The sequence below is a fragment of the Haemaphysalis longicornis genome, unplaced genomic scaffold (assembly GCF_048455015.1).
Source record: "Haemaphysalis longicornis isolate Haplotype H1 unplaced genomic scaffold, Haemaphysalis longicornis Haplotype H1 scaffold_4, whole genome shotgun sequence".
Classification (NCBI taxonomy): Eukaryota; Metazoa; Arthropoda; class Arachnida; order Ixodida; family Ixodidae; genus Haemaphysalis; species Haemaphysalis longicornis.
The window spans coordinates 108,936,752-108,962,249 of record NW_027526361.1 but is presented as its reverse complement, the minus strand read 5'-3'; the positions used below and the strand labels follow the sequence as shown (position 1 = coordinate 108,962,249).

Below are 25,498 nucleotides of genomic sequence, written 5' to 3'. Positions count from 1 at the left end.
GGGCTACATATCCAATCCCGTATCGCGAACTAATGGTAACTGGAGCCCAGATGCATGCTTGCGTTATGTAAGATAAACCTCGCTGGGCGAAGATTTTCCGGCAACGGCGCCCCGACTACACAGAAGACTGCAGGCTATGCGGAGAGACTGCTAACCTCTTCCATGCCACGTGGGCCTGCCCACACCTCTGGGCAGGAGCCGAACACCAAAAGGACCCGCCACTGACTTCACGTGAATCATGGGAGGCCGCCCTCGTCAGCCACGACTTACAGATCAAAAAGGACCTAATCAGCCGGGCGAAGACGGGAGCAGAAGCCACTGGAGCCCCGGACAAAGGGTTCCACCTGTGAATCTCCCATCTTTTTCTCCCTTTCCGCCATCTTTACTTCAATAATGGGTCCGTTCGTTTCGCCTCTACCACGGGAACCAGTTCAGACGGCTCAGCACTTCACACACAGTCAGCGATCACGCCGGCGCTCGCGCGTCACGTGTGCCCGGACGTGTACGCCAGTGACGTGTGTAGTGTGTGCGGGCAACATCGCGCAACTCTGGCCCACATCCTGTGGGACTGTGCAGTGCACCCCGTGGAAGCTGCCGACCTCTACGGCCGGCTGCCGGACACCATAACGAGTGCCGTATATTCGACGGACCTGGACGCAAACTCTAGCCGTCCAGCAGCTCGAGGCTGCTCTCGCCAGGCAGAAGCGGAGCGAGTCGCAGACGGGGGGGGGGGGGGGGGGGGGGAATTGACGAAAGCGCTAGACACATGTACGATTGGTACACGCGATTCGCATGCGACTGATCGTTACGACTGTCACCACGACTAGTCGTACGCGTGAATTTGGGACACATGACCCGATGCGCGCATGCGATGCGTCGTCGGCATCGCTCCGCCCACCGTTTTTGCTCTATGGTCAACTACGACTATCGCTGAGCTGAATTTGTAGATCCCGCGCGTTCAATCGCAAAAGAAAAAATGGATAAAGCAGGCAATCGTGAAGCGTTTCCTGCCTTCGGAAACAGTTCGCGCACACGCCGGCCGCGCCTGCCAGCTCGGACACTCAGCGGCTCGAACCGGCGCAGACCACGGTAGCAACCGCTTGTCGCTGCTCTTCTGAATCAATCTGATCGTTAAAATGAAGTTCCACATGCGAGAAAGTAGGTGTTAGTGTGGTGAAAAATTGTGCTAGGGATTGTTATCAGGGCTTATTTTAAAAGCGGCGATCAGATGTCTGCCGCGATGCAAGCCTACGCTGACCGGCGCCGCGGCGCGCGGCGGGCGGTGCGCCGACCGGTCGAGAGATGGCAATACCTGCGCGGAAGCATCGAAACAGGCTACGCAGATGTTCAACTACGACGATCGCTGAGCTGAATTTGTAGATTCCGCGCGTTTGTTCGCAAGAAATTGATAAAGCAGGCAATCGCGAAGCGTTTTCTGCCTTCGGAAACAGTCCGCGCACACGTCGGTCGCGCCTGCCAGCTCGGCACACTCAGCGGCTCGAACCGGCGCAGACCACGGTAGCAACCGCGCTTGTCGCTGCTCTTCTGAATCAATCTGATCGCTAAAAAAAAAGTAGCTTATGCGAGAAAAGGGATGATAGTGTGGTGAAAAGTTGTGTTACGGATTGTCATTCGCAGTTACACAGATTGCGGCGATCAAATATCCGCCAGGATGCTAAGCCTAAAGTTTCCAACACCCGAGCCGACCAGAGCAACGCACGCCGGTTGCGGGAGGTTGGGGCTCAGCGGGCTCTCATTGGCTGGGGCCTCACGACGATTGCAACGATGGCACGACTGCATCTGGCTTGCCAGACGCACGTCGTGAGCCTCCTTCGACCAGCGATCGACGCCAAAACGGGTCCTAACGATCAATCGTAACGAGCAGTCGCATGCGAATCGCGTGAACTAGTCGTACATGTGTCCAGCGCTGAACTCCCGAGTACCTTTCGCGCACCGCTCACGCCGACGCCGGCGGGGCCTAGTCCCGAAGACGTCGTGAACGTGGGTGGGATGTGGAGGCTCTGCGCATCACGACCTCCCACTCCCTGCTGGCCATAAATAAAGTCTTTCTCTCTCTCTCTCACTTCACCGTTCGTTTCAGTATAGTGCAGCTTGCGGCACCTGAACCACGCCGTTCCGACGGGTGCAGGACGAGTTCATAGCTCTGCCTGCACTCCCTGCCGAAGAGGTGCAGAAGCAAACGAAAAAGCGCAGGGCTGGTTCCGCCGATTATTCAGGATGGCTGAACCGGCTTTGCACCGCTGTTAACTGGTTCAGGAGGTGCAGGGTTAATCGAACGGACCCAAAGGCCTCGCAAGCTTGGACGTTCCCTGGTTTCCCTATAGGCGGCGTAAAAATCGACGCCCCACGTGACCAACCTACAGGGCACTTTTCGACCATCAAGTCCACCAGACGGCGCAAGCGAAAGGTTACTTTTGGTATAGAATACAAAACATTCATTCCGTGACTCAAGGAGCCCACACAGTTCGCTTACAATGTGTTATTTAAAAATATTATTAACAAGTTCCACATCAAACATCCGTTGAGCAAAAATGTACGCAACTTTTTACGAACAGCCGACTGGTGCACCACCTCGTTTCTGAATTCGCAACCACAAAGCCGCCAATTCAAATTGAAACCGCTGCAACGGCCCACCGTTTCTATGTGCGCGGAGCACTGGTTTTGTGACTGTTATTGCTGTTATGTGCTTTTGCGTCCATCAGTTGTTGAGAGGACTGGCAAAACACGGGAATTGAGTGCTTGTTGAATGTGGGAAATTCCGCATCGGAAGACAGCTGTCGAGGCCAGAATATTTGATTCTTCCAACAGAAGGTGAGTGTTATGCACTCCGCTAGAAATACGGTGCAAACGAAACCGTTGTCGCCGTCAATACCTCATTCGTGCCCTTCGTTCGAAATCTTAGCGCAAGTGAACGAGTTGTTATGGCAAAAAAAAAATGTTGTCATGAAAGCGACGTACAATTGCAGCGATCGAAATGAAATGATGTCGTGGCCTCTGTAAACTTGCGGATGTCAATAAACGATTTGTTCTCACTTGCTGCTCACTGTGGTCTGTGCCAGTCGAGGCCATCTGGTCACCTGGCGTAACATCACTTCACTTGCGCGGCGCAAGTAAACACGCGACCAGCGTGCCAGCCAGGAACCAGCAGGAGCAGCCACGGCCGGACTCGACGCCCCTTTCGCGCGCGGGAGAAGGAGAGTCGAGTCCGGCCGTGGAGCAGCGAGCCGGCGGCCGCCGTGCGAGGGCGGCCATGTTATAAAGGAGCTCAAGCGGCCTGTGCAAAAAGCATCCGCCATGTTTACAAAGCCGTGTTTACAGCGCCATCAAGCGGGCGTACTGGGTAGTTCACGACGCCGCCACTACGCTTTTTCTGGCACTACAGGCAAAGCTAGACCTTTGCTTTTTATCAGTTAGTCGTCGTAAACAAAAGTCGCGCGCTTTTATACCATGACGTCACTCTAACGTCACACTACTGTGTCTAATGCACGCTAAAATAATTGCAAGCAGAAACAATTATATTTGCTTTGAAAACAATATTTAATGCTTTGTCTCTCAATTTTGTTGACAAAAGCGCTAGAAATTATTAAAAGCTAGGCGTAGAATGAAAATGACAATCGGCAGGCAACATTGAAATCCTTTTGCACGTTGTTTGGCGACGCTGTTGCGTTGCCTCGAAAGAGATGGCCAAAAAAGAGGAAATTCCCAAGAAAGCCAAGAATGAAAAGGTAAGTACGTTTGACCCATATGAAGAAATTGACGTGCGCAAGGCAACTAATTCCCACAACATGCGTATTCCACGTTGTCAATAAAACTTTAGCGATCGCAAGTAGCATGACCCATTCGGTGTAAACACGTGAAAAAGTGCCTGCACGTGCTGTTTAAATGCTACTTTACATTAGATCTCTTGACGGGACTCCACCTTATAATGCGCGTGTAAATGCGGAATGCGCCGGCAAGTCTGGACAACCGATGTTTACTGTTGTCTACCAATGTATTGCCACAGCGCCCACCGAAGCAGAAGGTGCCCAAGGGACAGAAGGTTCAGCGGCGCGGTGTCGTCTACGTCAAGCACATTCCGCACGGGTTTTATGAGGAGCAGATGAAGAAATACTTTTCCCAGTTCGGCAGAGTGACCAACCTGAGGCTATCACGCAGTGCAAAGGTGAGTTTCGCCCTGAGTTGCATGTTAACGAAGCTTTGACAGCCGTCATGGCGTGCGTGCAAAGTTCAATGTCAGTCAAAGCAACGTCCAGTGTGATCCCACGCTTTCCTTGTGTAAAGCTTATACCTCCCTTGTATCGTCCGTGAGCCAGGACTTCTACGAAAACTCTCTTTACTACCGGTGTTATTGCTTTTTGTCTCATTGCATGGTGGTGCAGACTGGAGGTAGCCGGGGGTATGCGTTCATCGAGTTTGAATCTGAAGATGTTGCCAAGATCGTCGCAGACACAATGGACGGCTATCTCTTTTTCAACAAGATACTGAAATGTAAGTACTGCCTTCAGTCTCTTCGTCACTGGTCTCCTTATTTGGGAGATATCATTTTTCGGATATCAAACAAGGGCTTCTTGATTTGTTCACGACTTTTTCAAATGTACAGATGTCATCAGAAGTAATCGGATCACAGGAGCTCTGGCTGACCCATATTAGAATGATGCATTACTGTATGGCACTCCAATGGTCTGCGGAAGTAGCCTATACATAGCTTGCATGTGACGTCCCCACAGCCCTTTCTGGAGCACCGCTCTCCGCTTTGCCAGTGCTGCTCGAGATCGGAGGGGGAGATAAGTTCACGGCCTTCCACCGTGCAATCGGTGCTCCAAGATGGCCGCTACAGTGACGTCAGTGCAAGCCATGTATTGCACGTCATTGAATGATCACTTACCTGCAATACATTCGTGGTGCAGGCAGGGAGTCTTCTTCGCTCTCACTCTTTGTATATTGTTTAGATAACAAAAAAAAAAAAAAAAACCAGCTTCGGATACTGCTGATGGCGCCGCTGCCTCACCAACTTGCATGAATGCGGGGAGTCTGTCAGGCTGACGATGCTTGCAGCCATCGTTAAAGAAATGGGCTGAGATGTTTAGACAGGTTGTCGCTGCCAGTATGCTCGCATGCATAGTCCACCCCGTTCAGTTACCGTGGGTGCAATCATGCAGCCCTCTGATACAGTTCAAGCACAGCTGCCATGTTCCAGTTACTTCTGATGGCACCTTTATGTATGCTCGTGTAAGTGTGGAGGGCACCAAAAGTGTGGAAATGAAAGACCCTCCCCGCTTCCCAAATTAAAGTTTTAAATGCAAGCTGAGCGTTCCACATGCTGTTACTACCTTTAAAGGAGGCGTGAATAGATTTTGAAAAAAAAATTTTGTGTGGGTGTTTAGAACTGTGGACCCTTGACAGACAAACTATGCATAGCCGTTTCGTTTCTTGATATTTGCACAGTTGGATGCAGGGCATGAACGGTAGCGTAAATAACACAGTGCACTTTGCACTAGCTCGGTGTTATCTGTGTGGGCTGAACTTCCTTATCTTTCGTGTTTCATCAAACAACTGTGGCTGGAGTAACAAAAATTTATCCACACAGGCCTGCAGTGAGTTTTTGGTGCTGATGGCATGTGAGCTGATGCGCCGGTGTTGCTGTGCCACCCAGGCCTGCTGTGCTCATTTTAGTGGGGTGTGAGAGGCGGTGAGGGGCTCTCGCAACAGGTTCTGATGCATTTAACTTGTGACTGTCCTCAGCCTGAGCTCCCTATAAAGTTTCTGTGTTAAAACCATTGTGAGGTAGGTACATGCTTAAAATTAGGTGTGGTGGCGACGACCCGCTGACTGGGGGCAACAAAGATTCCACCGACGAGTTTAAGGTGTTCTTTTGAGTGTGTGTATGTAGACAAAGCAGAAATTATAAACAGAACAAGCTCATGGAACATGTGTCATCATTGGAGAATCGTCAAAGGCGAAGAAATAGTTGGAAGCCCGCAATTATTCCCTCGTGTACCGCGGAGTTATACCTCAAAACACTCAGAGCAGCCCAGGTTGAGACTTTGTGCCCAGTCGGGTTTGTCTCATTTCTAAAGTACTGTGGGTGGCGTAATTAGCGAAAACTTCAAGCACGATATAAGGTTTCAAACGTGTGACGAGGTGTGAGATGAAGACTTCGATGTCGCATCGTCTTAACCTGCTGTGAAATGCAGGCCACAGATTCAGCACTGATTCGCCCCATCATGAATACCTTCTTTGGTGAATTCGTTGCATGCATCCAGACAGTCTTCGAGCACTGCCCTGGCCTTTGCGTGGAAACTGAAAAATCCGACGTGCTTGCTTTCGTCGTGTGGCCTGTTTCGGGTCCATGGTTGTAGGAGGTGTCAACAGCGCATTTCGGCATTCAGTTGCGAAAACAATGCTGCCTACTCTTTACGACGAGGCATTTGCAAACCCCCAAATCATGCAGGAAAACCAGAACCCATGCAAATGTTTTTGCCAACACTGTGCCGAAACACTCTATTTCTGTGTCAGGCGCAATACAGTCTCCCTCATCGCCAAGTAGGATAATGCTATCGCGTTCCACGCTTAAAAGCATAGCTAAGCATCATAGAATTTTTAGGTGAGGCGAGACGTGCCACGAACAATAAGAAGAAATTAGTAGAAAAAGAATGCTATTGCCTCGAAAGGTCATTCAGGGTTCGCTCTTGACTTCAGCAGTAGCTTGCCAACCTGTTCTTTCGAGAGTTCACGGTGGGATGAGGAGACCTCTGGAGAGGAGAGCAGGGGAGTTAAAATTTTATAGGGAGTGGTTACAATGAAGATGGGGTTAGACAGCAGAAAGCTGAAGTGGTCTTCAGTACCCAAAATGTGCAAAGCGAGATATTGTCCAGAATCCTAAAGAAGGAAGGCGTAGCTTACAAACCCATGTCAACCCTTAGACGACTCCAACCAAAAGAGTGACTGCCAAAAGAAAACAAAATGCGAGGTATCGTTTATTGAATTTGTTGTGGATCCGTTAATGACACCGGCGGGTTCCCTTCATGCAAGGCTACCTTTGCCTATGGCCTTAAATTGAAAACACTGTCATGTCAGGCTATGGTCTGCTCAAGCCTGAATGTGCTTCTCCAGTATGAGGCTCTAGCTGGGAAAATTCTCGGTCATTTCCAAAATAATCCCATGCACTTGATTTACAACATCCCTACAATCGTACATTCAGTGCAGCTTTGGCGAGAAGTGTGTGTGCCTCAGTGGGCGTCTCATTACCAATATTTCCATCTGTATTTTTGTTGTTCTAGAGATTTATTTCCACAATCCTTTTTTCGGCAGCACATTCATTTCCTCTCTATCCGATGTTTTATCTAGCTCTGATCATCACTTCAAATCAGAATAACGCAGTGCCACATGGCAACATGTTTTCAGTCATCTATGCCTGTGATATCGCAAGATTTAAACACCACTTTCCCAGACCGACCACTGAAATCGAAGATCCCTTACAGTTTTGAGCAACATTAGTTGTCACTGTTTTTTGTTTTGTTTGTTTTGTTTTCCTTGGCGTAATGTAAACATGTGCCGTCGACCTTGCTCTGTATTCGTGTATTTTTTGCACGTACCTTGTACCCACTTTCCCCAGTAACCCCTCGGACATTTAGGACTAAATTAAAGGGAAATGATATATACTTATGACCTCTCACTAGTCATGGTAAAGAACAAGAAAAGGAGGTTGAAATTCCTGTCTGCATGCAACTGCTGTGGTAGCCGAACCCAGTAACCTCGAACGAAGAAACCAGATAGGTTGGTTAGAGGGCTGCCTTAACTTGGAATCTCCTGGTTGGCGTCTTTTTATGTTTGCATACTCACCCGTACACTGTCATGCGAGTTGCCCCTGAAAGGACTATAATGATTCCTTGCTCGGTGTATCTGAAGGCTTAGTGCCCCAGGCCCGTACCACTCTCGTGTGTGCACGGAGTGCCAGTGCTGAGGGTTGATCAAGTATTGATACTGTGTGTGAGTCGCATGCTATTTCTCTAAGCAAGCAAACAGCTTGCTTGCTTGTTGAGTTCAGTACTCGTGCGGCTTTAAAATTGACATCCCACGAGTGCGCGAGTGGCTGTTGAGCTGCTCCTCTTCCCCCCGACTGCTGGGCCTGACGTGCAGGCAGCGTGGTGCCCAAGGAGAAGGTGCACGAGGGCCTGTTCCGCCACTTCCGCTACCCGTTTCCCCTGCGCAAGGAGGTGGTGCGCACCGTGCACAACCGGCCGAGGACGGCGGAGAGCGAGAAGCGCAGCGCCCAGCGCCGCCTGCTGGCCCTTGAGCGCACCAAGGCGCGGCTGCGCAAGATGGGCGTCCGCTGCGACTTCGACCCTGAGGTGGGCCTGCTTCTTTTAGGGGTGTGGCAGGAGGGGATAGGACGGTTTCTAGGGCGGCCAAATGATGTCGCAAGGGCTTGGCTTAAATTAAGATAGTGTCATCTGTCCCAGTACAACAAACTGCACAGCCCCAGAATGAATTGTGGCCACTATCGTTTCGTCCATCAGGTGCCGCTACCCTTTCTTTCGCCGTCGCAGCTACGAAGCTGTGTAGTTAAACCCCGTTGATACGTTCTCGGTTCGTATGATTTCCCGGGATCGTGACCACTAAAAATTCCTTATAGTGCATTCCTTACCGGATAGTACATTTTCCTGGATGTACGTCCTTCCCTTTTTTTTTTTTTTTTTTTTTTTTGTATCACCGAGGTTCTATGTAGTCTACGTTTGTCTACATGGTAACATTATCTCGTTGTTGGCCCGCGGCCATTGCAATTGGCCATTTCACCTACTGTATATACAGTGTAGACCATTCATAACGTAACCGCTTATAGTGCAGGAATGGATGTAATGTGGTTTTTTGTGACCACCAGTTTGCTTCCCATAGAACTCAATGCATAAGCATACCACTTAAAATGTGGTTGCCGGTTGCCCAAAGTACAGTATTGTTTATAGTGCAATTTTTGGGTGGGTCTGCTGACTGACCGGCGCAGCTGGGGCAATGTTTTGGGGTCGCAAAAATGTGGGGAAAAAAAAAAGAAGAAGAAGAAGGAATCAACCATCCCACGCAGCACGCACTCCCTACTATCCTCTAACTTCAACACACACAAAAAAAATAAAGAATACCACCCCTAGTTCCTGTGTTCTGTTGGCACTTGCGTAATAACATTAACTGCCCGTCCTCTTTGTGCACCTGTAAAGGTACTAAGCCCCCGGCAGCGCTGGAAATTATTTCTATTAAAACCTTGTGCAAATCAGCAGCTGCCCTTTGCTGTTCGGAACATCTTGAGATAGCGAGCCGTGACGCCTGTGGTTTCCACTACCCGTGCATTGTGCTGATAAGCAACTGCCTTCGGCATCGCAAACGAAGGCAGGGAAAAAAAACAACAATTAAAGAAAGTCTAGCTTGCGTTCTTATCCTTTTGCCTCACCTTCATAAGCTGGGCTTTTTCCCTCCATGCGGCATCCATTTTGCGGATGTGCTCCTTCATAACACAAACACGAAGTCAAAGCCGCACTGGCTTTTTGTAAGACTATGCAGCAGTGTCTGATGTGGAAAAAAAAAAACGAAATAAAGGCCTGCCTCTGTTTTTAAGTACCGTTTGTTTGAGAGATGATTAACACAGAGTGGTTAAAAGGCAGGCTACGATGAAGTTAGAGTTCCGCATGTTTTGTTTTTAGAGCTGTACCGCTTATAGTGCGGATTTTTGTGGCTCCTGCGACATGCGTTAGAAGTGGTCTGCGCTGTATTCTTGCTCTGCAGGCTATATAGTACTAGTGCTTCGCTGGAGAAGGGGCTTGTCAATTGAAAAGATTGAACCTCTTTCCTATTAGATAGGAGGCACAATTGCTTTGAACTCGGTTCAACCTTTGCATGTTTAGGAAGCTGGGCTTTTGAAAATGTTGCAACGTAAGGTTGCAGTGCTTCGCTGGAGAAGGGAGGACACATTTGCGGTTGAAAGGAGCAAATCTCTCTTTCCTGTAAGAGAAGAGCTACGGTCCCTTCGAACTCGGTTGTCGCTTGCTTTGAAGGCGTGTTTTGATGGTTGGTTTTGAAAAACGTTGCAGCGTAAGTCAGTTGAGAACAAAATGGCAGTACAGCAAGAATAAGGGAACGTTGCAGTGCACAAAAGAAAGGGGGGGATGTGAAGGAGAGAAAAGAAGGGTATGAGAGGAAACAAAGCTCTGAGGCTGATTAAACAATTGTTCTACTTTTTGTTAGCCCACTCAAAGCCTTACACTGAGTTAGCTTTAGTCAAAAGCTAACTCACTTGGAGTGATAAAGTGGATAAAATGGATCAAGTTATGTCTACAGCTGCTAGCAGAGCTTATGTATGGGGTCTCGCCGGCACATTGTCAGAGAGGGGGTTTCAACATTGTGACAAAACAAAAATACTTGAAGGCTTTCTTCATTCATATGCAAAGGATGACAACAGTAGCTCAAATGTGTTTAAACAATGCAGGCCCAGTGCCCAGCATGCCACCGCAGTTGAGTTTAAAGTGAACGGGAGAAGCTGAACTGCAATTGTTTCTTAATTGCCATTAGCAGAATCTGAAATTTGTTTGCTAGCAGTGGTGGCATCAAGAGTCAGTGCTCCAGCTGGCTGCTGCTGTCTGTTGCCCGGCGCTGGCACATTCACCAGTGCACAATTTTCCGTGAATTGGAGCATGTGCACACAAGCGATCACGGCTTGTCCTTTTTCTCCCAATCTCATGGCAGTGTAGTGGATCCTCATTGGACGCCAATCCCCCACTGCACGCAGTTGCCACCTGCATTTTATTGTTGCCCTTGTGGACTGAAACATGTGCAAGGAATAATGACTATGCTCTGCTTCTTGATATGAGCTTGAAAACAAGTTGGGGTAGTATGCGATTTCTGATACCCCTTTTTTGCACTCTACGGGTCACTGGTTCAATGTGAGACACCTAGTGATCTTCGTTTTTATTATCGCGGTGATTAGATGAGGTGTGCAAGTAAGTTATTACAGTTAAACCTGGATGTAACGAAATTGAAAAAAGTTCGCAAATTTTCGTTACATCCAGGTTTTCGTTACATGCAGTTTTCAAGTAAACACCAGGGAAATCATCACGAACACCAAAAAAAACATGCGGCAGATGCCGATTTAGCGCAACTTACCTCAAATGTTTATTTAACACAAAAAAACTGCGTTATTTTCGCCTGTGTGTTTCGCGTCAAAGACGACGCAACGCGGCGGTCCAGAGAAACGAACTCCTCCAAAGCTTCCACATCATCCTGCGAGCCGACGTGACGGCGCAGCACGTCCAGCGCATCCAAGACCTCCTTTGCTGTAGGCAACGGGAATGTATCCGCCTCTGACGAACCTTCATCACGACAAAACCTTGCGCTTCCTCGGCACGGAGCTCATTTTCACAGCGAGCGCTCACAACGATACCCACGACGTCGCCGCGCTGAGAATGCGCTACGCCTAACAACAGAACACCTACCGGACCAGCCTAACCAGAGTGCGCTCGCCCGTTCGGCACGGCAGCGCCACCAGACGTCACAAAACATCGATGCTCGCATGGATGGCACGCACTTGCTTGCTGCAATCGTATGCGTTCTACCCGCCATCTTGCCCCATATTTTTTCCCCTATTATATAGAACTTGCGCGTTGTATTTACAAATTTTTAGTAGTGTTACGGCTCAAAATCATAAATGATCAGTGCCGCGAATTCGTTACATTCAGGTCGATTACCGCAACACCTTCGTTACGTGGAGGTCACAAATACATGGACTTCTATGGAGATGGAGTTGGGGATTGGAAAAAAATTTGTTAAATCCAGGAATTCGTTACATGGAGGTTCGTTACATCCAGGTTTAACTGTACAACTGATGTCACCAACCCCAGTTACATGCATTTAACTCCACCGTATCCTTTAGACACCTCTCTAATGCTTTTGTGACCATGGAAAAATGGCGGATTTTGAGTTTTTCCCGAAAAGCTTTTTTTTTTTTTTCTCTTGAGCCGCTGCAGACATTTATCATTGCTGTGCATGAAATTGTAGCTTATAGATTTCTCTTTTAAACACATAGCAGCAGTTTTGTGAAAGGTTAATTATTTACAGTTTATTGAACGAAACAAAAAAAATGCAGAAAAAGTATGCACAAACCACAAATAGGCGATTTTTTTACCCTAAGACTTATTTTAGGAATTCTAAGATACATGAAATGTTTCTACTGTGATTCAATATATACATCAACGCCGTACACCAAGTTCTGAATTTTTGCGGGCCCACCAACCTGACGGCCCTGGCAGCTGTGCCAATCCGCGAAGCCACTCGAGAGTCAGTCGGTTTCTCTAAAATATGCATCCAAGCATGCTTGTTTGTGTTTTCACACCAAATCCTCATCACTGCAGTGGTAAAAAAACAAGAAAAAATTTAGTGCTCTTGAGAAGCAGTGCCCGTAGTTCCGCAGCGCTAATTTTACACGAGTGCCAGGCTATCTTGAAGGTGGTAACGCAATGCGGGGTGGTGCATTTGGCAAAATATCCCCGCCGCATGTTGTCTGGACCCTACACATGAAAGTAATACTGCAGTCATCAGATATTAGGCACGTTTTGTTCATAAATACAGTGTGAAGTCAAAAATGAACCTTCCCTGGCAGCACCTGTCGAAGTCTGAGACTGTTGAATGGGAGAGTTGTTCATCAGAACTAGGATCTGAAGAATCCCCATTGTTGCTGGAGTCATCACTGCTGGAGTCAAAAGTTAAACAAATCAGCAGCAGCAGTGGCCGAAGTCCTTGAAACCGCTGTCCGCCTTTGCAGAGTGCGCAGTGAAACAGGATGCCATTTTCGCCTAACTCGCTGCTACCTTGGGTTCAAATTTCGCTTGCGGTGCCGTCTACTCACGCGAAATGTGAACAAACGGCAAAGAAACCGAAAAAGGGGTTTCCAATGAACACGCCAGATGTCGTCAGTTATCCGAATAGTACTGTTTTTACTTTTTGCAGGAGGTTTGAAAATCACCATACACCTGTGATCGATGGCCTATGGCATACTCATGAAATAGTTAAGAGGTATTTCATGAAGGCTTAGCAGGGATGTCACAGCTGGATCACCCCGTAACGAAAGGCATACTGTGGTATGCATTGATGCAGACAGTCGAACCCAGATATATGGAACTCCGAGGGGATTGCGAAACAAGTTGATGTATCCATAATTCAAAGTATAAAATACGCCTATCTGAAGATTATCTGATAACACCGCACATCACTGACAGCTTTCAGAGGTCATGACAAGCTGTAACTTACCGATTTGTTCCAGAAAGCATGGAAAATTCAAACCACAATGCGACCCCCCCCCCCCGCACTTTATTTAACATGAAAAAAGTCTGTGAGCTAGGCTTGCTTCGTCTTCTGTGTCATAAAGGTCACCAGACTGTCTTCAAGCTTACAGCTGCGAAGAAGGCTGACGCAAGCTCGGCTGCAGTAGGCGATTGGGAACGTCGTCAAGGCCACTACAGTGAAAGCTCGTTAATTTGTACTTTGTTAATTCGAACTTACAGTTAATTTGAACTGACGCCCTGGTCCCAGCACAGCCCTGCATATTTCATTGGGAGAAAACTCCTGATAATTCGAACACGTCAGTATCCAGAATGGTTAATTTGAACTGGGATCCCCTGGTTTCCATCGCTCCTCGCAGAAAAAGTCGGCCCAGAGTGATTACAATGTGTTGCAAATCTAAACCAAACCAAACTTACCAGGGATAAAAAAATAATTAAACAGAAAAACAACAGCGTATAGCGCTCACTATGCTGCTACGACAGCTTATTTCGCTTCCACAGCGGGCGCCGTGCCACCGGCGCCGTTCGCTGTTCGAGCTCCATGAAATTATTTACGAAATCACCCTCCACAAATGTGTATTAGCGCCTAATTGGTGATAACGAGTCCAGAGGTGGCTTTGTTGTGTTCTGCCTGCGGAGTGTGGCGCGATGTCTATTCATTCAAGTTCCCGCCCACTAATTCGAACTCCGCTTACTTCGAACAATTTTATGGTCCCCTGCGAGTTCGAATTTACGAGCTTTTACTGTGGTAGGGTCCGCATCTTCGGCTTCGGTGACAGCATTCACAGCCTGCAGATCGTCTTCAGCACTTACAACTTGTGTCATCATGTCATTTGGGATAGCACATGGGAAGGCTGGCAGCTCTCTAAATTCGCTCTCGAGGTACTCAGAGCCATTGTCTTTGGTGTCCAAGACGCCTCCCGTCTGGAGCCGTGCAATGTAGCCGCTTTGCACACGACATGCTCATGAACATAGCCATGCCTTTACGTCAGGTTTCATGCGCAGTATCGCACTGAAAAATACTGTTAGGAATTTCAAATACCTCTGCAACCGATATCTTTTCACTGGCCATGACCAATCGATTTATGTCTGCCTTCATCCCTTCGAAAGGCGTGTCACCGCATCGGCCCGCCTGCGCGAGCCACCACTGGTAACAGCTCAAGCACAGAAACCGAGCACCTCCATTCGGCTTCCCCTCCTCCTTTATGGCCTTTCACGCCCAATCACTCCCCGCATTCTCGATACCATGGGGCTGCCCCCCATGCAAGCGTGCAAGTAGGTGTTAAAGGCCATTGAGGCAACGTGGCGCCGCCGACGCTGTCTGCTTCTCACCAAGTGTAGCAGCACCCGCAAGAGCTCATCATCCTCATTACCTCTACCCCGTAAGGAGAAGTGCACTTGCAGGAGCGCTTGTGGCACGGCGTTCAACATATCGAATGTGCCAATGAATGGAAGTTCAGTACACATGTACAGCAGCACTATACTTTTGCATAGGATTTCCAAGGGGATGTCTGCACTGTGCGATGTAGACGAGAGAGAGAGAGAGAGAGAGAGAGAGAGAGAGAGAGAGAGAGAGAGAGAGAGAGAGAGAGAGAGAGAGAGAGAGAGAGAGATAAACATTTATTAGGAAAAAAAGGAGGCGTCCTGATTGTCCTAGGGGTGGTGCCCTCCTTCCAGGGCCCCAGACTCTTCTGCTCCTCTCCGGGCTTGAAGAATTAAGTCCGTCTGAATCCTTAAAAGTCGGAGCTGGCCGGAGCTGACTCCCATGGCGCGACCGTGTTTGTGGTGGTGTTTCCTGAAGCCCAAATGATAGAACAGGCCCATGTTGCATGAAATAAGTTTGAAGGGTTTCCGCATTTATTGCATGCGTCTGTGTGTGTTTGAGGGAACTTTTTGGATAGCCGGGATTTGTTAGGCTAAGTGTTTGTCTGGATTTGCCTCTGTGTTTGAGCTTCCGCGCCAGAAAGGTTTTTGTCCGGGTTGGGGAAAAGGGCCCGTTTACCTCTTTGGACCTTCGGAGAGGCATTCTCCAAAGCCACTTGAGAGGGGCTGAAGAAGGCTAGGATTGTTAGCCACGCGGTTTGTAAGATCTCGCGCAGCCTGGTCGGCCCTCTTGTTTCCCAACTCCTCGTGTCCTGGGGTCCAAACAATGCGGTGGAACTGATTCGGTGTTTTTGGCTCTAGTTTTTTAAGACGTTTGTGAATTTTTCCACTTATGATATTCTGCATAGCCTTTTTGGAATCTGTGACTATTTGGAGGCTTTCGTTCTTGTGCTGCCCATACCTTATTTCCAGGAGGAGAGCACCAGTTTCGGCTTCGTCGGCAGTGGTGTGTGTTAGCATGAGGCAATCTTTGATGGCTCCTTCGTGATCGAGTATAACGAGGGAGGCATTGTTCCCGTTGTAGAAAGCAGCGTCGGTGTAGATGACATTTTTTTTTTGTTGTTTTCAAGTTGTTTCCTAAGGAAGGCTACTCGAGCTATTCTTCTCTCTTTGTGCAGGTAGGGGTCCATGTTTCGAGGTGGTGGGAGCACTTTCAATTGTGTTCGTACTTCTCTGCTCATGTCCACTTTGTCAATAATCGAGTGTACATCCGCAGGGGACCCCACTCTTTGCATGATAGCCCTGCCAGCTTTTGTTTTTTGCAGCCGTTGTTTTTGCGAAATGAGGAGTGCCTTTCCGATTCGATCGAAGGTGTTGGATGCACCCAAGCTCATAAGCTTTTCGTTTGCTGTATAATTTGGGAGATTGAGGGCCGCTTTGTGAGCTGTGTGGAGTAAACAATAATTCGATATATCCGGGTTCAACCGTATTTAAGTAATCTGCATTGAACCTGCCTCAAACCTTGTTTTCCCTCTGTATAGAAACAAAATTTTTTGTCTACATCTCTTCTTTTTGAGATGACTTGAGCATGTGTGTAATTCATTTCTTTCTCTCTTGCCCAGTTTTTCTGCCAGTTTTTCCAATGGGTAGTCACCCACATACTTTACACAAATACAGAAAGCGGGCTCAGACTGCTGCCAACCCCACGAAGTGATGATAGCCATTGGTTGCGAGTAATGCTTTCGGTACGCTTACTGTGGCTGGCGAGATATGGGGTGCAGGTCTTCTTGCTATCTTGGCAGTGCTCTTGTTACAAGGGCGTTTCTATGCTTTTCACTCACAGATGCAGCCTTGCACGCCCCAACAATGTTGCAGGCTTCTTAGCATGTGAACCTTAAATAGTGGGCTGAGCTGCTGGAGCTCGCATATCTTGCGAGTTTGGTCCACATTCCGCCGATTTAACGACATAAATACACCTTGTACTTACACAGAAAAAAATGCAGCCTAAAACTGCTGTAACATACAGAGACCAACCCGTCGTCCATGGAGGCATCTAATTGCTCTCTATTCCCTTATTCCTCACCCTGCCACTGCCTGTGAGGTGTCCCATTTTACACCAGGAAGATTCAACACATTTTGGGCTATGCGTGACGGTTTGCAAGGGTTGCAGCCGAGCACGAGGTCGTGGGTTCGATTCCCGGCCGCGGCGGCCGCTTTTCTGATGCAGGCGAAAAGCAAAAACGCCCTGGTGTACGAGATTTCGGTGCACGTTAAAGACCCCCGGGTGGTCAAAATTAATCCGGAGCCCTGCACTACGGCGCGCCTCATCGCCTGCGTTGCCTCGGCGCATTAAACCCCACAATCAATCACGCAAGGGGTGCAGCCGCTGGACGCCACGCCAGGCCCGCCGTTGGTTTGACTTCCTCCTCCTTTTGGCGTTGCACTTTTCGATCACGTAGCATTTGCAGGCTCGCGGGCTGCTCCTCAAGCACGGTCACTTTTGGAAAAAGCTCACGTGGCGAGTGCTGAACTTCGTTTAATAGCTTGAGTGATAGCTCTCCTCACAGCGGTTCACGCTCAGGCTCCACGTACCGCACTTCTTGTCTGCTTCACCCTGACAGCACTGCTGTTGATGTGCCCTGGATGCGCCTGTGCTGCAGCTCAGTTCTCCCTTGAACGTGCGTATCCTGCACACGTCGTTGGCAAGCATGCGGGTCCTTTTTCTTCTCAAGTACCTCGGGACGCTGCTGCCTCTGTTGTCGCGTCTCGTTAACGGAGCCACGTGGCGGCAAAAAGCAGCCGCTCACATTTCCTTCGAAGTCATCAGATCCTTTTAACGTCATTCTGGTTGTACAGCCCCATTCTGGTTGTACAGTCCCAAGTAACATTTCAAGGATTCTATCTGGCTTAATAGGCAGGTGTCGCCTGTCCAAGGAGTCTTTCTTGCCATCCTTTTCGTTTCCTGACTTGCAGTGCATCTCTGCAGGCACTGATGGTTTATGATTGATGGATGGATGATAGGCCATTGTTGGGTGCGGTGGCTCGGTAGCTGAAGGTAACGAATGCTTCTCATGTCAGTGCGTGGGCACGTGTGGCTCTGGTGATGACTCTTTGTTGTAACAAAAAGTTGCGGATTCTCGTTGGGCTGAACTGGTTTCCAATCTCATTTACTTCCGCCTGTGGGGTAATCGTTGCATGGCATACAATCATTCTGCAATCCTAACACTTTGGTTAGCAGTAAGTCTACCTTCGTGCAGATTTCAAGACAGCCAAGAATTGTGAAGGTGAAGCAGACAACAATAGAACTCTGTGCCCAGCCTCCTAAAACTCTTTTAGCCGTTTAGTCACGCCACGATTGTTCTGTACATGAAGTCGGGCAACTCAGGGCGTCTTGGTCTTATGGTAGTTGGCATGCAGCGAGTTGTGCGGTGTTTCATATCAGTCTTGTGCGGGCCTCTGGTTTGCTTTTCAGTAGCTTACGATTCTGGAGATTTTATTTTCAGGGTGGGTGTTAACTCAATGCTTGGCTTGGCTGTTTCTGGGCCAGTACTCACTACTATCTTACATGGAGCAGAAGTGATGAGCGAGGGTTGTTCAGCTTATTAATTAATACTCTTTGTGGCCCATTGTTGGGCCCTGCCCAAAAATGCGACATGGTTGTACCGGTCCGCTGTCGGGCATCGCCTGATAAGGGTGTTTGGGATTGAATTTCGGGGTTTTTCTTTACCGCAATGTCCGTGCCTTCTTTGAATACAGGATGCGTCATTTTTAGAGGGATAGCGCACGCTTTCTTCGTATACATGATGCGCCATCTCTTGAGGGTAGGTGAAGTTTGTTGAAGTTTTCCTCTTTTTGCACTAGGGTGGCTTTTTGATGCACCGCTTTAAACTAATTTTGCAGCTCATTAAACTTTGTTGGTACCAGTTGCGAGGAACCATTTCGAATGCCCATTTCAAAATACCAAAGTTTAATCAGCTGCAAAATTAGTTCCAGGTGGTGCATCAAAAAACCGCTTTTCTTACTGTACTCACCAGGGTTCACTGTATTGGAAAATATCAAGATTACATTTTTATGACCAACCCTGTTTTGTCTATTCTGCCAGAAATAAATAATTACCTCTAATTATCGTGGGAACTAATTGACTGACCCTAAAACTGGTGGCATATATGAAATCAGGGGTGAAAAGGCAGCTAGGCCGACAAGTTTCATGGAGCTTACTCAAAAATTAAAAGAAGCTGCTTCAAGAGTCCCCCCTTAAACCAACGTGTCTGAAATGACACAAATTTCCCCGCCAGGTCCCGAGTGAGCTGCTGGAGCCGCTGGACACCTCCAGCACAGCGGCCAGCCAGGTGGAGGAAGACTCCGGCTTCTCACTGCTCATGGACTCGAGCGACGACAGCATCAGCATCAAGACGCCCGCGGGGGCCCGCAAGGTGCGCAAGGTCAAGAAGAAGAGGAGGGGCTCCAAGGGAGGCACCCCCCTCCTGAAGGACGTCACCCCTGGCCGGACTACGACCCCAGCGTCGCCCAAAAAGCCATCGGACAGGCTGCTCGCTTCCCTGGGCTCTGGCTCCAGGAGGCGAGGCCGCAAGAGGCCCTCAGCGGCCTCCACACCCGCCTCCCCCTCAAAGATGGCCTCACCCTCGGTGTCGACTCCTACGTCCTCCTCCAAGGAGACCTCCCTGAGATCCAGTTCTCGGAAACGGAGGAAGTCCTCGGCAGCCACCCCTGCGTCTTCCTCCAAGGCAAGTGCAGCATTCCAGGGGACACCGTATCGGAATGGGGCAAGTGAAATGGACTGGACTCTCGGATAACACTCTCACTGGCCATTCACAGCTAAAGGCAGTGTGATGGCCGGCTGTAGTGGCAGGTTCCTTGGGCCACAATGCTCTACATGTTGCTCTCGGTGCATCTGCAGTAACATGTAGAGCCGGGCGAAGGCAGATGAAGACTCAAGACAAAACACACTGGACAGCGCTTTTCCTGTGTTCTGTCTCTTGAGTTTTTGTCCGCCTTCACGCTGAAAGGTGTTAAACCATGTGGGGATGGTGGTCACCTGAGACTGAGGACACTTTCAGATGAACGGCGATGTGATTGCTGGCTGTACTAGCGGATTCTTGAGGCCACACTGTTTAGCTTCTCTCTTTTGGTGGTGTGGTAGGCGCAGGTTTGTGTGAGAATCGCATTGGCCATTGCTATGTCCTACAGGGAAATCTGCTGCGTGCCCCTGCAAGGCTTGATGTCATGTAGTTGAGATCTAGAGTTTACACAGTTGTAGTCTGCAAGAAGGAAATTGTGGAATAGGTAGAAAGTTCTTGCTTTCGTGAGAGTGCAGTATTGCTAAAATGTGATGGTACACACTACAGATGACTGCACATGCACGGCATGGCAGAAGCAAAACTTTTAATGTGACTCTCATAACGTCTGTTATCTCGTCTTCCAACACCTTTAAAACCTTGCCTTTTCAAGCGGGCAAGTTCACTCTGGCTACTTCATCATCAAAAATGCAGACCAGGGAATGGAGGGCATAGAGTACCCTTTTTTATGTATGGGGGAATTACTTTATTCCACCAGTATACATAATGAATGCAGCCTATGGGTGCAAAACATGGCACACGTGACCATCCCGCACCACATGCAGGGGTGAGACAGCTGCGCATATTGCGCACTTTTGATACAAATCTGCTTTCCTGCGCCAGGCTGCTCCAAAAGCTCGAAAATTGCAAAAATTGCGCCAAACTGCTCCAAAACAGTCTGACAGCCAAGGATTTTAACGCTCCCGCCAGTTTCAGTGGGGAAAAATGCTTACTGACGGCATAATTTTCCAGCACCGCCAAGGTGATCCTATTGGTAAAGGTTTAATCGATGGATCATTCAATAAAACCCGCATAAAATTGTCCCCAATATAGTTTTTTCAAAGGTCACCATGTCGCGTTGCACATGTTATGTTCTGGGAGATTTTTAAAGTTTTCCCATGGAAAACAATTGCAAAGTCCTGTAGAAAAAATACGTATGTGTACTCAGGCGACAAACTACTGGTGAAAATTGATGAAAAGACGGCAATTTTCGGAGCGCCGTATCTCCGGAATGACATTACTGGGTGCCGCCATCTTGGTGTGTTGAATATTGGAAAACATGGCCGTCGGGCGAAGGAGTTGCTCGTGGTTTAGGCAGAGTAGAGTGCTCTTCTCTGATTTCTACTGTGGTTTTGGTTATGGGGGTGGTTGGGTTTTTATTTAGTCGTTTGATCTGTTGAGGGAAGTTGCGTGACTCGAAGAACGGGAGTTCATCAAAAACAACGTGGGGCCCGTGAATTCGCCGTGTTTCGGCCTCGAGTGAGAGGCGCGGTGCGTGCTTGAAGTGAAATTTCGGACTCATTGCGGTGTTATAATAAAACGCTGAATTATTGCTGCCTTTGACAGCGAACTTGCGAGTGGCGGAAATGGGACGATCGACACTGCAGAAGTGGCGGCCAAGGCTACATCGCCGCAAAACGTTCAAGCAGTGGCCGATAGCGGGACGGGCTATTATTGCACGCTAGTAATAATCGTTTATCTATCTGAAGTTAAATTTAATGCCAAGAGGGAGGTGGATAAACATACGGACGTTATTCAAATTGCGATCGTAGTGAATGCGCACCGTGGGGATTGAAATGGCAGGGCTGGTGGGGTGCGAAAATTTTCAGCTCGCTTTGCGCAACTTTTGCCATGCCTCTACAATTGTGTGTAAAGCCAAGTCAGATTACAAAAATAATAATTTCAGCATTCACATGATAATGAAAATGCCTTAGGATTGCTTAGTTTTTCGATTCGACGTTTTCAACGGCACTCCATGCTATCTATGCATAGCGCCTAAGAATTTATAAATGGCTTGTAAAAAGGTTTGCAGTTTGTGCCTTGTAATACTCTAGTTGAAAAAACTTCATTGAATGGCTGTTTCAGTGTTGTGTACGTTCAAAACCCATTGAAAAGTGCACTCCCCCCTTCCCCCCGAGTTGCCAAAAATTTGATTTTTAGGCTTCTAAGGTGACATAATAAATCTCATCACCTGCTCCAAATCAAGGTCCTTCTGCTCCAAAATCGAGATTTCGCTGCTCCGAAAACTGCTCCCAAATCTGATTCAGCTGTCTCACCCCTGCACATGCCCAAAGCGGATGTGGTGCCATCCGTCATCACACTCAGGAATGCTCTTCCATAGTTCCCGTCACCCCTGACATGCGGCACACACCTGCAACCACAAAACAAAACCAAAGCTTATTCACAGGCACAACACATCGTCGCCTATCGTCGCTATAGGCTTGCCCTGCTGCTTTGTCATAACTCGCATGTATTCATTCGTTCTTTGAATTTCCGAGGATTATCAAATGAGCATTATCAAGCACTGCTTGATAATGCTACCCCGAACTACCCCGAACTGTTATACAGGTTCGGGGTAGTGAAAATTATGACTCGGCTTTTCTAAACAGCTTAAATTGTCACCTCTTACGAACAACACAGTGGACAAATTGACCTGGAAAAAAATTTGAAGCCAGTTTGTTTTATTTTCATTCTTTTTTTTTCCCTTTTTTTTCAAGAGAAAGGAAGTTGGAGAGGGCTTTGTTTCGTGGCCGCTCAAATATTTAGTAAAAGAAGTTGCATAGTGAACTAAATTTGTCCATTCTACGAAATAGCTGTGTATAATGTTGCAACATGCCAGTTGTAAGGGGTTGAAATATGGGCAGAAACTCAGAAAAAGGTTAAAAGCACCTGTCTTAGAAAAAAATGCGATTGAGTATTTATTTCTGTTCTATATGCTGGATGCTGAAATTCCTGCTCGGATGGCGCAAAAGCATATTTGCTGAGTCTCCCAGATAATCTCGTTGTCTCCCAGATTTTGACTATTTTATGCGGTCGTATGATTGATACAAAGAACTCACGGAAAACGCAGTTGGCTACTGCTTTTATCCAAGTCATGCTCTTTCGTCTGGCTGCATAGGCATAAAGTCCAACTGAAATCGCGAGTAGAAGGTGGAAGAGGAATACTAAGCCCATAGTTGCTTTAACCTGTTTTTGTAACATCTATAATACTGCAGCACTTTTTTCCGCCTACTGCAGTTTACGTGCGCTAAAACATCAGCTTTTTGCATGATCTCACCCTCTTCAGTGTCTGGTTATCCACAGTCGTCTTTCTTTGGGTTGTAATCGTCACTGGAGACGTCACAAATGCTGTTAACAATCTCCTCGGTTGTCAAGTTCGCAGACTTTAGTGCTGCTGTCGGTCTCCGTGTGGTCACTGAAGGAAGAGATGGCAGGTAGCAGTTCCGCAACTTCAATTTCACAGGCCTTCCGGGTTGCTGTCTGCCAGGTCGTTTTCAAGCTGCACAGGCAGTTTGGCAAGCCCTGCTTTTTGCCAGTACAGTGTAGACCATTTATAACGTAACCGCTTATAAAGCGGGACCGGATATAACGCGGGTTTTTGCGACCACCGGTTTGCCTCCCATAGAACTCAATGCACAAGCATACCGCTTAAAAGATGCGGTTGGCCGAAGCACAATACCGTTTATAGTGCGGTTTTTCGGCGGGTCTGCTGATCGACCGGCGCAGCTGGGGCATCGTTTTAGGGTTGCAGAAGAAAAAAGAAAGGATGAAATCGGCCATCTGACGCAGCGTGCACCCCTTGCCCTCCTCTAACGTAGACACCCAAAGAAAAAAAAAAATAGGCACCCTTTAGTTCGTGCGAACCTGATAACCACAACTGACCTTGCTTGATGCATCTCGGGAGATAGCAACAGACTCCCCATCCGCGCGCGGCAAGATGATTTTATTAATCGTGAACCGCATGGCCCGTTTTCGCGCACGAATTGTGCGCATCGGCGTTGCGCGTGAGTTTTTTTTTTTTTTTTTTTTTTTTTTTTCGTGCTTGTATTGACGATTCCGCGCTCGCGGTGGCTTCTTCGCGTGGCAGTGGGAGGAGCCTGACGACTTGCACCAATGAGGAGACGCGTACCTAAGAGATTCGAAGCGCTCCGAGCTGGCTAGTCGCGCCAGAGATGTTTAGGCTTACCACCGCAGTACTTTTTGATGGGCGCTTTCACAAGCAGCGTGGATGGCAGTTTATATTCCACTTTTCGCCCACATTATTAGCTTTTTTCTTGCATGAGCATCTTATCTTGCGCCCCGTGCGGCATTTCAGCGAGCGGTTAGAAGCGGTCGCTGGAACTTACTGGAACTGCTTGCACCGCTTCACCGCCAGTGCCGACGCCATGTTGCCGCGCGCTGGCGTGCACTGCACGTTCTCGCGATACCAAATCTACCACGCGGTTCATGCTTTAGAACGTTGTTGCAGATTAGCCACCGCTCTTTCCCTTTCCGAACATTCGAGCCGCGCGACGCCGAAAATTTCCACCACCAGTACGTTGCGCTGATAAGCAGCCGCCTTCGGCATCGTGAACGCAAGGTGGGGTAAAAAAAAAAAGAATCCCGCTGGCGTTTTTATCACGTCTTGCGGCATCTGTTCATAGACGCTAAAAACGCAGCCATGGTCTTTCAAAACAAACACAACGGAAGTTAAAGCCACGCTCGCCGTTTGTGAGACTGTGCTTTTGCCCTGCAGCAGCGGCTGATGTTAAAAATGATATGAAATATAGACCGTGCCTTCGTTTTTAAGTGCTGTGCGTTTGAGTGATGATAAATATAGGTTGACTTGAGAGATAGGTGGCGATGTGGTTGAATTCGCGCGTGTTTTGGTTATAGTGCGGTACCGCTTATAGTGCGGATTTTCGCGGCTCCCGCGGCATACGTTATAAGCAGTCTACACTGTAGTTGTTAATGCTGGACACTTCCAAGTTGCACCAAATTCCCATGAGCATTTGTGCTGCCTGACGGAAGTTGACCGCAGTTGGCTTCTCTGCCCTGCACGAGGCATTTATGACATTGCACCTTCACACCTTTTATAATGCCTTGGTCTAGTTTTTGCAGCAAGGACATGTTGCTTGGTGGCAGAAGTGTGTGTTATTGAGATTGATTAGACACTTGTAAAAAAAATGCACTGACGATCACTGTACTCCCTAATGCGAAATTTGGGCACAGCACGAGCTGCAGTCTTCTCGGTCACGGTGCATATCTGCTGCGTCTCAGGAAGTGATCGCGTGATCAGCGAACGCACGGCGGCGCTCGCTGCTCTGCTGTTACCTTGCAGTGCGCCGCTGTCGCCGGCCAGCGTGTTTCTGCAAATCGTGTTTGAACAAAGGAAATGGCCGTGCGGCCAACTAGCTCATTTCCCACAACAGAACCTATGATGTCATATGTGTGCCAGCTCTGCGATTGGCTGAGGCCAGCAAACGCAAATTAGGCAGGGCTTATAAGCTTGCCGAACAAGCTATTTGCATCTAAATGTAATGCATATTCATTTTACAGCAGTAAGAATGGTGGGGTAAACAGTGAAAGGTACGTGAACATGCGCACTGCTGTTGGTACTGCGCGCACTGTGCTTGTTTTAGCTGCACAGCACTGTGGCGCTTTGGGATTGTCTCAGACGACACTGGCCGATTGACATAGCTGACGGTATCTTGCATGATGATATTTGTCGAGTGAACACCATGTTTCATGAAACGGTTATTTTCTATCTTAACAAAAACAAGCCAGGTACAAATGCGGTCAAAGGCAGAAAACGGCCCACCGCGGTATGGTGGCGCCATCTAGGTTGACTAACGATAAACAAAGCTGCGCAGCACACTAGGTTTACCTTGAAGACCTGCTCTTGTGACGTCATTGCAGATGTCATGAAAATGCACAATTTGGCAGGAGAATCAAAATTTTAACTTAAATTGATTAATTTCAAAGTGAATAAAGCATCGTTTG

At 48.2% G+C, this 25,498-nt stretch overlaps 1 protein-coding gene across 1 annotated transcript in view; it reads left to right on the top strand.

Moving 5' to 3' along the window:
* Window positions 1–3,617: 3,617 nt before the first annotated feature.
* Window positions 3,618–25,498, top strand: part of LOC144179254 (uncharacterized) — a 29,764-nt gene continuing 7,883 nt past the window's right edge. Inside the window, exons 1-5 of the mRNA XM_077707540.1 lie at window positions 3,618–3,746; window positions 4,025–4,183; window positions 4,401–4,509; window positions 8,161–8,372; window positions 18,956–19,405. Of these exons, the coding sequence (XP_077563666.1) occupies window positions 3,702–3,746; window positions 4,025–4,183; window positions 4,401–4,509; window positions 8,161–8,372; window positions 18,956–19,405 (975 nt within the window). The 5' untranslated portion in view covers window positions 3,618–3,701. The remainder of the gene's footprint in view (window positions 3,747–4,024; window positions 4,184–4,400; window positions 4,510–8,160; window positions 8,373–18,955; window positions 19,406–25,498) is intronic.